Genomic DNA, 14356 nt, shown 5'->3' with positions numbered 1-14356 from the left:
ACACTGTTCCCCAATAAAGTCCTGTTCCCTTTCCCCAATAAAATCTTTTTTAAAAAATCAGTTATATTTCTATACACTGGCAATGAACAATTTAAAACCAAATTAAGAAAAAAATTCCATTTAAAATAGCATCAAAAACAATAAAATACTTATGAATAGATTTAACAAAAAAAACATTCAAAACCTATTGTACTCTGAAAGCTACAAGACAGTGTTAACATTATAGAAGATCTAAATAAATGGAAAGACATCCTATACTCATGGGTCAGAGGACTCAACATTGTTAAAATGACAATACTCCCCAAACTGGCTGCAGATTCAATTTAACCCCCATTAGAATCCCAGCTGGCTGCTCTGTAGAAATTGATAGGCTGATCCTAAAACTAATATGGAAACTCAAGGGGATGCAGAATAGCCAAAAAATCTTGAAAAAGAAAAACAAAGTTGGAAGATACGTTTCCCAATTTCAAAACTTACTACAAAGCAACAATAATTAAAATAGTGTGGTATTGGTGTCAGGATAGACATATATATCAATGGAATAGAATTAAGAGTCCGGAGATAAACCCTCACATCTATGGTCAAGTGATTTTTGACAAGGTTGCCAGGATCATACAGTGGAGAAAGCATAGTCTTTTCAACAAGTGGTTCTGGGACAATTGGATACGCATGTGCAAAAGGATGCAGTTGGGCCCTTACCTCCTACCATACATAAAAATTATCTCAAAGGTGGATGAAAGATGTAACTGTAAAAGCCAAAACTATAAAACTCTTAGAAGAAAGCACAGGGGTAAATCTCCATGACCTTGGATTTGGAAATGGATTCTTAGATATGACACCAAAATCAGAAGTCATAGAAGAAAAAAACAGATAAATTTCACTTGATCAACATTTTAAAACTTTCATGCTACAAAGTGAAAAGACAATCCACAGAATGGGAAAAAAAAATATCTCAAATCATATATCTGATAAGGGACTTGTATCCTCAACATTTACAGAACTCTTAAAAACTCAGTCATAAAAAGGCAACCTAATTTTTTAAATGGGCAAAGAATCTGAATAGAAATTTCTCCAAAAGAGATACACAAGTGACCAGTAAGCACAGGAAAGGATGTTCAACATCATTCGCCATCAAGCAAATCAAATCAAAAACCACAATGAGATACCACTTCATATCCACTAGGATGGCTATAATCAAAAAGTCAGATAAGTGTTGAGGAAGATGTGGAGAAATGAGAACCGTGATATATTGCCGGTGAGAATGTACAATGGTACAGCTTAATTATGGGTTGAATTGTGTCGCCCAGAAAAGATATGTCAAAGTCTTAATCCCCAGTACCTCAGAATGTGACCTGATTGGAAAGTTGAGGTAATCAAATTAAAATGAGGTCGTGAGGGTGGACCTTAATCCAATATGACTGGCATCCTTATAAAAATTTGGAGACACAAAGACAGACAGACACAGAGGGAAGATGATGCGAACATACACAGGGAAAATACCATGTGAAGACAGAGAATTGGAGTGATCCATTTTTAACCCAAGAAACTCCAAGGATTTCCAGCAAACCACCAGAAGCTAGGAAGAGGCAAAGAAGGATTCCCCTACAGTTTTCAGAGAGCATGACCTGCCCACACCTTGATTTGGGATTTTTAGCCTCTGGAACTGTGAGATAATAAATTTGTATTATTTTAAGTCACCCAGATTGTGGTACTTTGTTACAGCAGACCTAGAAAACTAATATAAACTATGTTGAAAACAGTTTGGCATTTCCTCAAAAAGCTAAACATGGAGTTAGCATATGACCCAGCAATTCCACTCATAGGTATATACCGAAAGGAGGGAAAACGTATGTCCACACAAAACTTGTACATGAATATATCCATGTATGTGGAATATATCCACTTGTACATATCCATGGCAGCATTATTCATGTTAACCAAAAGGTGGAAACAATTCAAATGTCCATCAACTGCTAAATGGATAAACAGGATGTGGTATACTCATGCAGTGGAATATTAGTCAGCCATAAAATGGACGTACCTTGAAAACATTATGCTAAGTGAAAGAGCTAGTCATAAAGACAATACATTTTATTATTCCATTTATATGAAATCTCCAGAATAGGGAAATATACAGAGACAGAGGACAGATGAGTGGTAGCCGAGGGCTATAGAAGGAGTCAGGGAATGGCTCGAGGGACTGAGGAGTGATAGCTATAGTGGACGGGGTTTCCTTTCAAGGCGATGACAATATTCTAATATTGATTGATGATGGTTGCACAACACTGAATATACAAAAAAAAATCGTTGAATTGTACACTTTAAATGGGTGAGTTGTATGGGTGAGTTGTATGGTATGTGAATTATACCTCAACAAAGTTGTTACAAAAAAAAAAAAAAGAAAGAAAGAGTGAGAGAGGCCATTGGCCCCAGAAAGCACCATGACGCACTTGGAACTGTGCTCGGTGCTGACCACGGCAGAAAGGACAGAGATGGGTCTTCAGAAGTGGTAGACCAGCATTTCTCAGATGTGGCTGCAAGGAGACTCATCTGAGAAGCTTTCATTTAAATCAACTTTATTGAGATATAATGCACACCGAATCCATGCATCCCTTTGAAGCGCATAGTCCAATGAGTTTGACAAATGTTAAAATGTGCATAACCGGGATGGCCGGTTGGCTCTGTGGTTAGAGCGCAGTGCTCATAACACCAAGGTAGCCGGTTCGATTCCCACATGGGCCAGTGGGCTGCACCCTCCTAGATTGAAAAAACAATGACTTGACATGGAGTTGATGGATCCTGGAAAAACACACTGTTCCCCAATATTCCTCAATAAAAAATTTTTTTTAAATATGCATAACCACCACCACAATCAAGATAAAGAACATTTCTCTCACCCAAAAAAAGTTCCCTCACATCCTTTTGCAGTCAGTCTTCCCACCACCCCCAGTTCTAGGAAACTCCTAGTCTGCATTTTGTCACGATAGTTTTGCCTTGAGAATTTCATAAAAATGGAATCACCCGGTACGTACATCTTCTTTTGCATCTGGCTTCTTTCGCTCAGCACAATGTTTCTGATATTCATCCAGATGCTATGCATAACTAGTGCATTTCTTTTTATTGCTGAGTGGCATTCGACTGGACCATTATATCAGAATTTGTCAAACCATGTGTTATGGAATATTCCAGTTTCTCCAGTTTGGGCTACTGTGAATGAAGCTGTTATGATTATTTATGCACAAGTCTTTTTGTGGCCATGTTTCTATTTCTCTTAGGTAAATACCTAGGAGTGGAATTGCTGGGTCACCTGGCAAGTGTATGTATAACTTTTACAGAACGGTCAGACTGTTTTCTGGAACGGTTCTACCATTTGACACTCCCACCACTGGTTGCCACTTCTTGAAATCCCAATGTCTGGGTCAGGCCCCAAATCAATTAAATCAGAATCTCTGGGGACTAGGACCCAGACACAAGTATTTTTAAAGCACCCAGGTGATTCTAATGCACAGACCAGGTCTGACTGACTGCTACAGATCTCGGGTGCCCTGAGGTAAGCAAACAAGCAAAAGACACATCATATTCGCCTGCATAATTTCCTCACTCTTCCTTGATAATGGAAAGAAAGAAGAGAAGCAAAACATATGCAAGTTTCCAGCCTTGACACCAGTACCCTCAGCAAGCTTTGTTGGTCTCACAAATTTTCCCCCACCTTTTATAAGTTAGGAGAAGGCAGGAGAAATACAAAATAGTAAGTATTAGCAACTTTTTGACCACTTAATTTTGAGCTTGGTATTCTAGCTGGTTTGTCATTCTCAGTGCTCACAAGAGTCCTACAAGATAAGTTCCTACTATAATTACCCCATGTGACACATGAGGAAATTGGGGCTCAGAAAGGTGAAGTAACTTGCCCAAGGTTACACAGCCAGTTATTGACATAGTCAAGACTTAAACTCAACATTCTGTCTCCAAGGCCAAAGAGCTTACACATGCCACTGGTCTCAGAGCAATTGATGGGTCCCAGGGCCATGAACCTCCCCCAATGCAGCTATTCTTAGTAGCAGGAGAATACAACAAGCCTCCAACACAACTGTGAAGGAAGGCTGCAGGTGTGTTTATGAGAGAGCAGGAAAGGTGATGTGTAATGTGACTGAAAGGTGGGGGTTAATTATGGGATTTCCTTTCCTTTCAAGCTTAAAGAATGGGATTTAAACCCCTTCGGTACGGGGGAGACCAAGTTATCGCCGCAGCCTCCCCACTCCCTTCACCTGTTGCTTAGGACAAGGAGGTGCAGAGCATCTGAGAAGAGGGCAGGTGAGAAATTTCTGCCCAGAGGCTGAGGGATGCCTGGTCAAAAATCCTTTCATTTAACTCTTACCTGACCTGGGATGGACAATCGGCATTTTGCTGGAAGGAGCTGCTCTTGTCAGCTGGGACTAGTCTTTCAAAACAAGGGGGCAAATCAGGAGTTAAAAAAGCATTTCTCAAAAATGTATCTGGGGATTAGAGGAAACAGTGTGGGCTATGCAGGTACTCTCTGTGTTACCTTTTGCAACTTTTCTGTTAATCGACTCTAAAATTAAAAATCTCCTTAAAATCATAAATACATGACTAAATAAACTGTACCGACTGGAGGTTGTGGAATCATAGTGGGTGAGCGAAGAGAAAAGCTAAAGAGAAGAAAATCTACTGTGTATATACACACTGTGCATGTGCTAAAATAAAAGTGAAAGACAAATCCTGGACCATTCATTTTTAATCCCCAATCCCAGGAGAGAAATAATGGGGGCCAGATAAGAACCCCTATGTGACATAAGGGTGGGGACTAAGGGAGGCTTAGAATTTGCTTCCTTCAAGAGATTTAGGAGGAGAACTGGGGAGCGGGGTGCCTGAACCGGCCCCTTTTCTCTATTCATCTGTTTCTCTTGCTTGCTCACATTCTCTATTCCCTTCTCACCTGTTCCCCACCCATTTATCCCAGGGCAGTGCCAGAATCGTGCAGAAGGCCACTGTGCCCAGATGCCCTCATCCAAGGTGGTTACCCTCCCTGTAGCTCAATTTCGGATCTATAAAATGGAGTTACCATGAGCCTTGCCCACCTCACAGAACTGAGAAGGTCAGTGGAAACATTTTGTGTATTACCAAGTTCTGTGTAGACACAGGTGATTCAATATTCAGAGCAGGTCTATTCATAACAGCCCAAACCTGGAAATAGCCCAAATGGCAATCAACAGTGGAATGGATAAATAAATTGTGGTTGATTCAACACAGGGAATACAACATAGCAATAAAAAAGAATGAACCACTGCAACCCGCAAGAACACAGATGAGCCTCCCGGACCTAATGTTGTGTGAAATAAGCCAGACGCAAGAGTAAACATTCTGTATGATTCAAGCTATATAAAATTCAAAAAGAGGTAAAATGAATCTCTGACGGTACAAGTAGGAATAGCAATTACTTTGGGGGATGTTGTCTTGGAGGGGAGTATACGGGCTGCTTCTGGAGTGCTGGAAATGTTCTAGATTTTCATCTGGTTCATATATATGTACTAATTTATCAATTTGTGTGCTTGATAGTGTGTGAGTTATACCCCAACTAGAAAATGTAAATGACTAGAAGTACTATTTGGAGCATACCTGTATCAGGAGATAAAGGGCTTTCGGGAGGGGAATTGAAAAATGGTTTCACTGTTCCTTCTTCCCTGCTCTCATTTGCTCCCTGCCCCAGCCTCTCCCTAAATAGGAAACTCATGTTTTTCAACATTCCTTTATACCCCTCCTTTACTCCTTCATTGGAACCCTTACAATGGGCCAGGCACTCTTTTAGAAGCTGAGGATGCACTATACCTATCTACCCTTATTTGTGCAATAAACAAGTATTTAACATCTACTCTGAGCTGAGAACTGAGGCCCCTCCTCTACCAGCACTGAGCATTTTCTCTCAAGCAGGTCCATGTGGCAAGGAACTGGGCACAGAATATCTGGGCTCCTTTCCAGTCTTTGCTTGTGGTTCCAAAAAAGGAGAAAGGTGCCTACTATATGCCAATGTGCAATTAATCCTCTACAACCCAGCTCACATAGCTGGAGGGCAGCAGGGGTAGAGTCTAAACCCAGGTATGCCTGATTTCCCATCCCGTGGCCTCCCGGGAGCCAGGTCAGCATAGCCCTCTCTGGGCATCGGTGGCCATCAGCCTCCAAGATGGTACCCATTGATTCTTGCCTCAGGTATTTATGCCCTCATACAGGGCCCTCCCACACTCAGTGGGGATGACCTGTGTAACCAATAGGATATTGTAGAAGTAACAGTGTTTGTCTTCCAAGGCTAGTATATAAAAGAGATTGCGGCTTCCGCCTTGCTCCTTCTTGAATCACCCTCTCTGAGGAAGCCAGCTGCCATGTCATGAGGACACTCAAGCAGCCCTATGGAGAAGTCCACGTGGCAAGAAACTGAGTCCTCCTGACGACAGCCAGCCCCAACTTGCTAGCCGCATGAATGAACCACTTTGGAAGCAGATCCTCTAGCCCCAGTCAGGCCTTCAGATGACCGCAGCGCAGCCGACATCTTGACTGCTACTCCTTGAGAGACTCCAGGCCAGAATCCCCAGCTAAGGCCCTCCCAAATTTCTGACCCACAGAAACTGTATGAGATAATAAATGTTTGTTGCTGCTTTAAGTTATTAAATTTGGGGGTACTTTGTTACATTGTATTGCTACGTATAAATATTACAGCCCCTCTCCGAGCCATGGGTTCATGCTGCAGGAATAGTCTGGAAGGTGGGAAATGAAGGCATCCAGAACCAGCCACTTACTGAAGGGGTGTCCAGAGTAGAATGAATTTTAAGAGGATAGGAGAGGAATCAACCTCCGCAAGAAATCCCCAATGTGTGGGAGAACTGTGAAATAAGAGACCAAGCAAAGCAGAAATCCTGGCACCTCCTTCCTAGAAATTTCTCACACACTTCATCTATCTCAGTACAGTAAATGGAACCACGTGCACCCAGTCACTCTGGCCAAGAACCTAGGAGTCATCCTTGAGCCCATTCTCTTTCTCACACCCAACATCCCATCCATCAGCCAGGCTCTGGGCTCTACCCCAGAATGCATCCCAGACCTGGCCCCTTCTCACAGCCTTTCCTGTAAGTGCCACGGACGAATCCACCAGCCTTTCTCACCTGGGCAACATCAGTGGCATCTTGGCCCATCTCCCGGTCCCTGCTCAAGGCCAGAGTGGCCTTCTCAGAGTGGAGATCAGATCGTGTCTTTCGTGCTCAAAAACCCTCCAGGGCTCACAACTCTCCAGCATGCGGCCTTCTTTCAAGCCTGAAAAGCTCCTATCACCTCAGGGCCTTTGCATTTGCTCTTTTCATCTCTCAGATCATCATGTAACATCAGTTGGGTCTCATCTTACACAATACTTCCTCTGAGAAGTTTTCCTAGGCCACCAGAGCCTAATCCCTCTCTAACCCACTGCTCTAACTCATTTCCTTACATGACTTATTTGCCTATTTGTTGCCTGTCTCCCCGTTAGAATGTCAGCCCCATGAGGGCAAAGACCTTGTCTGTCTTACGCACCTAGAACAGTGTCTGGCACATGGAAAATGCTCAGTAAACATTTGTTTAATGAGTCCTGTCTCAAGGTAGGGGGATGGTTGAGGGGACCTCCAAGTTGACCTGGTTATAAAACCCAGAGGACAGAGCTCTGCTGTGTGTTCTAGGGCTCACACTGCCCTTCCCAGCAAGAGGAAAAGGCAGAGTAATAGTAAGAGTTGCTGTGGTTTATGGGGAGACTTGCCAGCTGGGTGGGGCTCACACCACCAATGGGTCCCATTTCCTATAGAGGAAAATCTTATAGCAAGCCCCATCTGTCTGCCCGGCCACTGCCCTGCCAGTCCTCTCCCCTCCTGGTTGGCCTTGGCTGGGTAGAGCATATTCCTGCAGCCTGGTGTATCCTGAGCCCCCAGCATATGCCAGAATTGCCAGGCAGTCACACCCCCAGAAGTCACCTTTAGCACCCCTGTTTCCAGAGAGGAGGCAGCTATACAAAGGCCACCTTCTGTCCCACCACTCGGTGTCTCTGGGTCCCCCCATTGGCCCTACTCGACCCTTCACTGCCAGAACATTCATCCCTTTATTCCTTCTAACTGTATCTGCTGCTGCAAGAAAGGAAGGCAAAGGGGAAGGGGCAGGTGAGGATCAAGGAGAGATAGTCAAAAGGAAGTACAAAGAGCCAGGGACAGAAATAAGTGAGGAACTACACTGTGAGATTTTAGGAAAGTCATTCAACCTTTGGGTGCCTTGGCTTCCGTATTTGTAAAACAACAGGATTTTTCAGCCCATTTTATGCTCTGATGGAATTAAAAGAATAAAATCAGATAATGTGCTGAAGTGCTTTCTAAGGCCTGGGGCACTGTATAAATGTTCGTTGTTATTAAGAGAAACAGGTGCAGGAAGGAAGGTTGGGAGGGGGTGGACTGGGGAGAAGCAAGAACACTGCAAGGTTCTGGGGTGAAGGATGGAAAAAGTCTGCTCTGGATGAGGAGAACAATGAGGGAGTTGGAGGGAAAAGCAGAAACTCATTCTCCACCTGGAGACAAAACGGCTGAGGGAGTCAGAAAAGTAGAAGACAACGCGAAGGCAGACGCTGTACAGACGTGCCCACTGCGAGCCAGGTCCCTTCCACCTGCACTAGGAGAGCACTCCAACCTGGACTTCACAGGTGGGGAGATGCCCCCTGCAAGGCTGTGTACTTTGCTTGAGCAAGGTCACCCAGCAGGAAATGGATGCCCTCGTAGACCTGCCTGCTCCATCAGCACCCTTCTCCGAGGTAACACTTGGCCCTCAGAACGACCAACTGATAACAATGAATTGCTATGTTTCTGAGCACCTACCATGCGTCAGGCACACCCCACACATTATCCCAACTCATCCTCATAATAACCTTTTCCTATTCCCATATCCTTGAGGATGAGACGGAGGCTCAGAGAGGTTACATGACTTGCCCAAGGCCACCCAGCAAGTAGAGCATGAGATGCACCAGATCCAGGGGCTCACCGGCTCAAAGCTTCTTTTTGAAGCATCCTCCCTCCTCTTTGCATTCACTGAACTCCTTCCTGGAAAGATCAAGTGTTAACAGCAAAAGTAGGAGTGAGAGGGCAGGAGGGATAAAAGCAGTAACAGGGACAGTGCAGAGATTGGCTGCATATGAAAGGTGAAAGCCAAACATTTTCACCTCCAGAGAGTTAAGCCCATCTGACAGAATAATTTCCTTCCCAAATAATCCTTCATAATCCATCCCCCGCCCTTACTCCAAGAAGCCACCACCAGCTGATCCATCACTCCTCTGTCCTGGCCCGAAAAGATGCAGCATGGGTCCAGCCAGCCTGGCCAACCAGGACCCAGCAATCCCTCTGGTCTTCTTGCCTCAGTTTTCCTCTCCCACCAAGACCAGCCAGGAAACACTGATGGGGAAACTGAGGACCAAAGTGGGACCTAGCCAATAAAGAGAGTAGGATGGCAGTTCAGGAGGTTCCCCACGGAGCGTGACCTTGACCTTGGAATCTTTAGCCCCTAATCCACACTTGCCCTCCTATCCCCTCTGTCTCCAGGTCCTGTGGCTGTGGCCCCATCCTGACATTTTCTAAACTGCACAAATCGGGCCAACCAGGGCTCAGTGCTGCCCGCAGGATAATTGAACTGCATCCCCCACCCCCTTGAAAACTAGGGGAAATACCTTCAAAGGCCCCTCTCTCGGAGCTCGTCCCCGCCAGCCACCTCCAGAAGACATCGAGACTTTGAGCCGTGCTCCCCAGCCCATCCCCCGTTGCTCCCTCACCCTGCCCCCCAGCCCTCGCCTTCACCTTGACCTGAGGCCGATCTACGGCCGAAGCTTTGCATAAACAAAGAGAGGAGGAGGGGACGACCCGGGCACTGCCCCCACCCCTCCGGCGCGCCCCCACACACACTCCAGTCCCAGGACCCCAAGCCCGTCTCGTCCCCAAGCTCCCCCCACCCCAGGGCCAGCTGGCCCGCGGCCCCTTACCTTGGCCTGGCATTTCCGATGACAGGAGAAGCTGCAGACTGCAAGAGGGCGAGACACAGAAAGAAAGTTTAGCCGCGAGGTATGAAATGGAAACTCCGGAGAAATCTCCTCCCACCCCGCCCGCAATCGCGCTTGGGAGGGAAGGAGGGACGCAGAGAGGAGGGGGCGGAGGGGGCGGCTGCCGCAACTCCCCGGGGCCTGCGGGGCGGGAACGCCAGGGACTGCGGACCCCGGGCCGGGCATGCACTCAGCCCCCATTGCCAGCGCCCCTCCAGCTGGCTGGGGACGGTGGGAGGAGCAGGGGGAGGGAAGGGGACTGAGTCCCCACACTGGATTCTTGCCAGGGGCCGAGGTGGTCCGACCCAGGCCCCACTTCAGCCGCTCCAAGGAATAAGGGGGGCTTTCTCTCCTCACACTCACACCAGGCAGGCAGCTGGCGCTTGGGAACCACCATCATACTCACTGTCCCCCAGAGAGAGACGCACAGACCCAATTCATAGTCCAGCAGAGAATCATGCACACACACATACAGATTACACACATACACACACAGACACTCACTCATAACCACTTACGTTCATACCATTCATACACTCAGCCGTATATGAACTCAGCCATACACACATATAGCCTCACGCATGCACACCCATGCCCAAGGAGAAACCTCTGGGGGGGGGGGGCACCAACACACCCACAATTTCACGGGAGACCCTTAGAGTGCAGCCTGACACAGACATGAGGACAGATGTTCACACAGACTCACAAACTTCACATGCATGGCTTGAAACACACACACACACACACACACACACACACACACACACACACACAGGACTTGCTACTCCCTCTCACTACCAGAAGCTGGAATCAAATTTCCTAAGGGGTTCCCACAGCCTGGAATGTCCTAGCCCTGCATGCCCCACCCTCAGGGCCCTCCACCTAAGGACGTGGTGGTGGTCCCCTCCCACCAGGTCCCATAGATGGTCCTTGAGCGGTCCTTGAGCTGAGTTCCTGCACTGAGTAGGCCTTGTTGGCTCCCCACGGCCTGCAGAGGCGTGTGGGTTGGGGGCACTGGGAAAGGGGGACACTCTAAGGCTTCCGGTTTGTGGGAATGGGGGTTGCAGAGAAGCTGGGAAGCATACTGGGTGGAGTCTGGGATGTGACCTTGGCCACTGGCCCTAGCCTGGGACCTTGTTCTTCCAGAACCTAGTCCTGGCCCCAGCTCAGTCCTGTGACTCAGCTAGTGCTGAGCAAGGCTTTCCTGACCCCACTAGCCAGCCAGCCCAGCTCAGGGACTTCTCCACCCCTGGCCACTCCACCCCTAGTTACCAGGACATACCCAGCCCTGGCCACCCAAGTCAAATCATGCCCATCTGGCTAGGCTGTCTGTTTCTCTCTCTCCCCCACCCCCACTACCCCAGGTGGCAGCTCCCCTCCAGAAGGTGTTTCCACGCTGACAGCGGCAGCCTCCCCAGCCCCACCCCCATGCCTTCTTTTCTGGCCTTGGAATGTGGAATTCAGAAAGCCTCAGGGCCATGTGGCCTGAGCTTGGAAGGCCCTTCCAGCCAGGCAGGTCCCCCACTAAGCCACTGCCTCCAGACAGAGGGACCACTCCCCTTCCTCTGCTAATCAAACCCCAGGCCTTCCAGAATCAGTCCTGGGCTCTCACTGTTCCCTAGCTTCTTGAAGAAGAAACCCAGTCTGTCTCTATCACCAGAGTGCACATTTTCCACCACAACTTTGGTTCCTACCATTGTAGACTCCTTCACCCCCTCTCTCTCTCTCTCTCTCTCTCTCTCTCTCTCTCTCTCTCTCTCTTTCTCTCTCTCTCTCTCACACACACACACACACACACACACACACACACACACACACACACTACACAGTGCCGGGTACACAGTAGAGGCTTAATAACTGTTGGCTGACTTGGACATGACTGAAGCCCTCTCCGGGGGTGTACGTGCACCCCCACTTAATCACGCCCACCACACTCTTTTTCGGAGCCACATCCTCCCCGCAGCATCTTAGATCCAACCACAGCAGCATCCCTGGGTCTGCTCCGGCCTCCCAACCCGTCTAGACACTAAAAGGACAATGGGAGCCAGGACTCCAGCTCCCTCCAGCATCATACTTCATACTTCTGACAGTTCCCAATGCACTTTGCGCTTTCCTACATCCAGGCGCTTGCACTTGCTGTTCTGGTTGCCTGGAAAGCCCTCCCTCCCCTCGGCTCCCCACTGTTCACCGAGTCAAATCTTTCCTCTACTTCCGGAATCCCCTGAAAGCCATCTCCTCAAAGAGGCTTTGTCTGACCATGCACCTTACAGCAGGCTCCCCCATTATTCTTTCTCAGCAGCGCCCTGGTAATTTCCTTCTTATCTGAAGTCATCGGGGGTAATTCTTGCTCATGTACGTGTAGTATATCTCCTCACACCAGACTCAGGAGGGCAGGGAGCATGCCTGTCTTACTGACACCATATCCCTGGTAGCTAGAACAGTGTCTGCTCCAGGCCCACAGCACCAAACAGCGTCTTGTTGCAAATGACGTAAAGTCCCACCCTCTGGGCAGACCAGCTCCATGGACACACAGCTGAGTACAGTGCCTTTGTGGGAACAGCAAGAAAGTTTCTCCAGGTGGACTCAGCCACGTACCTGGGTACGTGGCTTGGTGAGAAAAGCATGGGCTGATTCCAGAGCTCTCTCGAGGAGGCACCTTTGGCAGTGAAGGGCCTGCATGACCACACAGGGCAGTCCTGCCGGTCACACAGTGGGCAGGCACTCAACAAATGCCCTTGAATGGAGAGCCGATGGAGACATCACTGGGCACTTGCAGGAGAATGAGGCGAGTGCTCCCTGCATGCTGGAATGCAGAGCTTGCCCTTGAAAGCTCTTCAATGGGGAATGAAGGAAGACCTCCTTCAGCCCCCAGCCCAGAAGACAGAAGCTCAGCAAACTGAACTCAAGTGGCAGACGCGGACAAGCCCAGGAGGATAGGTTTTTGCACCTTCAGAAGCACCTGCCCCCAGACCCCAGTAAGCCCTCTTGCCCTGGGTCCCCTCCAGGGAGGGTGCCTTTACTACCTTAGTCACCTTTCTCAGGCCTTCTCCCACAGGACAGTATTTCCTACTCTCTAATGTGCGTCTTCCTGCTGTAATTTGGAACGTGGCCATGCCATTCTGCTGGCTTCTTGTTTCCCAGATCAGTGGCACATTCAAATGTGTTACAGAAAGGGAAATTGTAGCAGCCAGCCTCCAGGGTGGCCCTGGTGTTTCTCACCTCCTGGTATACACACCCTTCTCTAGTCCCCTCCCACGGTGAATCAGGCTGGTTTATGTACCCAGTCAGATATTGTAGAAATGATGGTGTGTGATTTCTGAGGCTAAGTCATCAAAGGCATTGTGGCTTCAGCCTTGGTCTCTTGGATCACTCCCTCTGGAAGAAGCCAGTTACCATGTCATGAGGACACTCAAGCAGCCCGATGGGGAGGGCCATGTGGTGAACAGCTGAGGCATCCTGCCACCAGCCAGCACCAGTTCAGCCGGCACATGACAAAGGCCCCTGGAAGTGGGTGCCCAGCTGCAGTCAGGACCTCAGAGGACGGCAGCTCTGGCTGACATCTCGACTGCAACTTCGTGAGGCACCCAGCATCCAACCCCCGCCATCCCCAGTCACTCCTGAATCCCTGACCCACAGAAACTAAGTGAAGTAATAATTTTGTATTTGCTTTAAACTGCTAAGTTTTGTGATAATTTGTTGTGAAGCTACAGATCACTAATACAAAACCAGGACACGGGATCCCTCAGAAAGCAAGAAGCCAAAAGGGAACTGAGACAGGAGCCCATCTCCCGGGTCCTTCCTTGCTCCCTGGGTACATGCATGCTCCTCTCTGTAACTCCTTCTTTCCTTTCCTCACCCTCCCAAGCAATTAGTCATCCATCATGGCCCAGAAAGTAACTCCAATGACACTATTGAATCTCAACCTTCCTCCCCAGCCTGCCACCACTGCACCACTTCAGACCAAGTGTCCTTCCACCGGCCTTGGCCCCTTCAATCCAGTCACAGACCATTCTCAAGGGCAAACTGGTCGCACCACCCCCTGCTTAGAAAACTCTGTCCAGCTCCTCAGCATACTTATAAGGCCCTGCATAGCCTGGTTTTGCCTCCACCTCCAGCTGCTGCCCCAAAGATACCTATTCTTACCACACCAAACTCCCCAAACAGACTTTGAGTTTGCAAGGAGCAGGTCTGGAATGATGAACTCATAAACATCCTTCAAGGCCCAATTCAAAATGCCCCTCTCTGAATAATCAGGCATTCCAA

General features: G+C 48.1%; 1 protein-coding gene across 1 annotated transcript in view; it reads right to left on the bottom strand.

The window, feature by feature from the left end:
* TNS1 (tensin 1) overlaps positions 1-14356 on the bottom strand; it is a 224381-nt gene that overhangs the window by 160538 nt on the left and 49487 nt on the right. The window contains exon 3 of the mRNA XM_033111937.1: positions 10037-10074. Coding sequence (XP_032967828.1) covers positions 10037-10074 — 38 coding nt within the window. The remainder of the gene's footprint in view (positions 1-10036; positions 10075-14356) is intronic.

This window comes from Rhinolophus ferrumequinum, chromosome 8, assembly GCF_004115265.2.
Source record: "Rhinolophus ferrumequinum isolate MPI-CBG mRhiFer1 chromosome 8, mRhiFer1_v1.p, whole genome shotgun sequence".
NCBI classification, from domain to species: domain Eukaryota; kingdom Metazoa; phylum Chordata; class Mammalia; order Chiroptera; family Rhinolophidae; genus Rhinolophus; species Rhinolophus ferrumequinum.
Note: the sequence above shows the minus strand (reverse complement) of the source record. Positions and strands in the feature narration are given on the sequence as shown.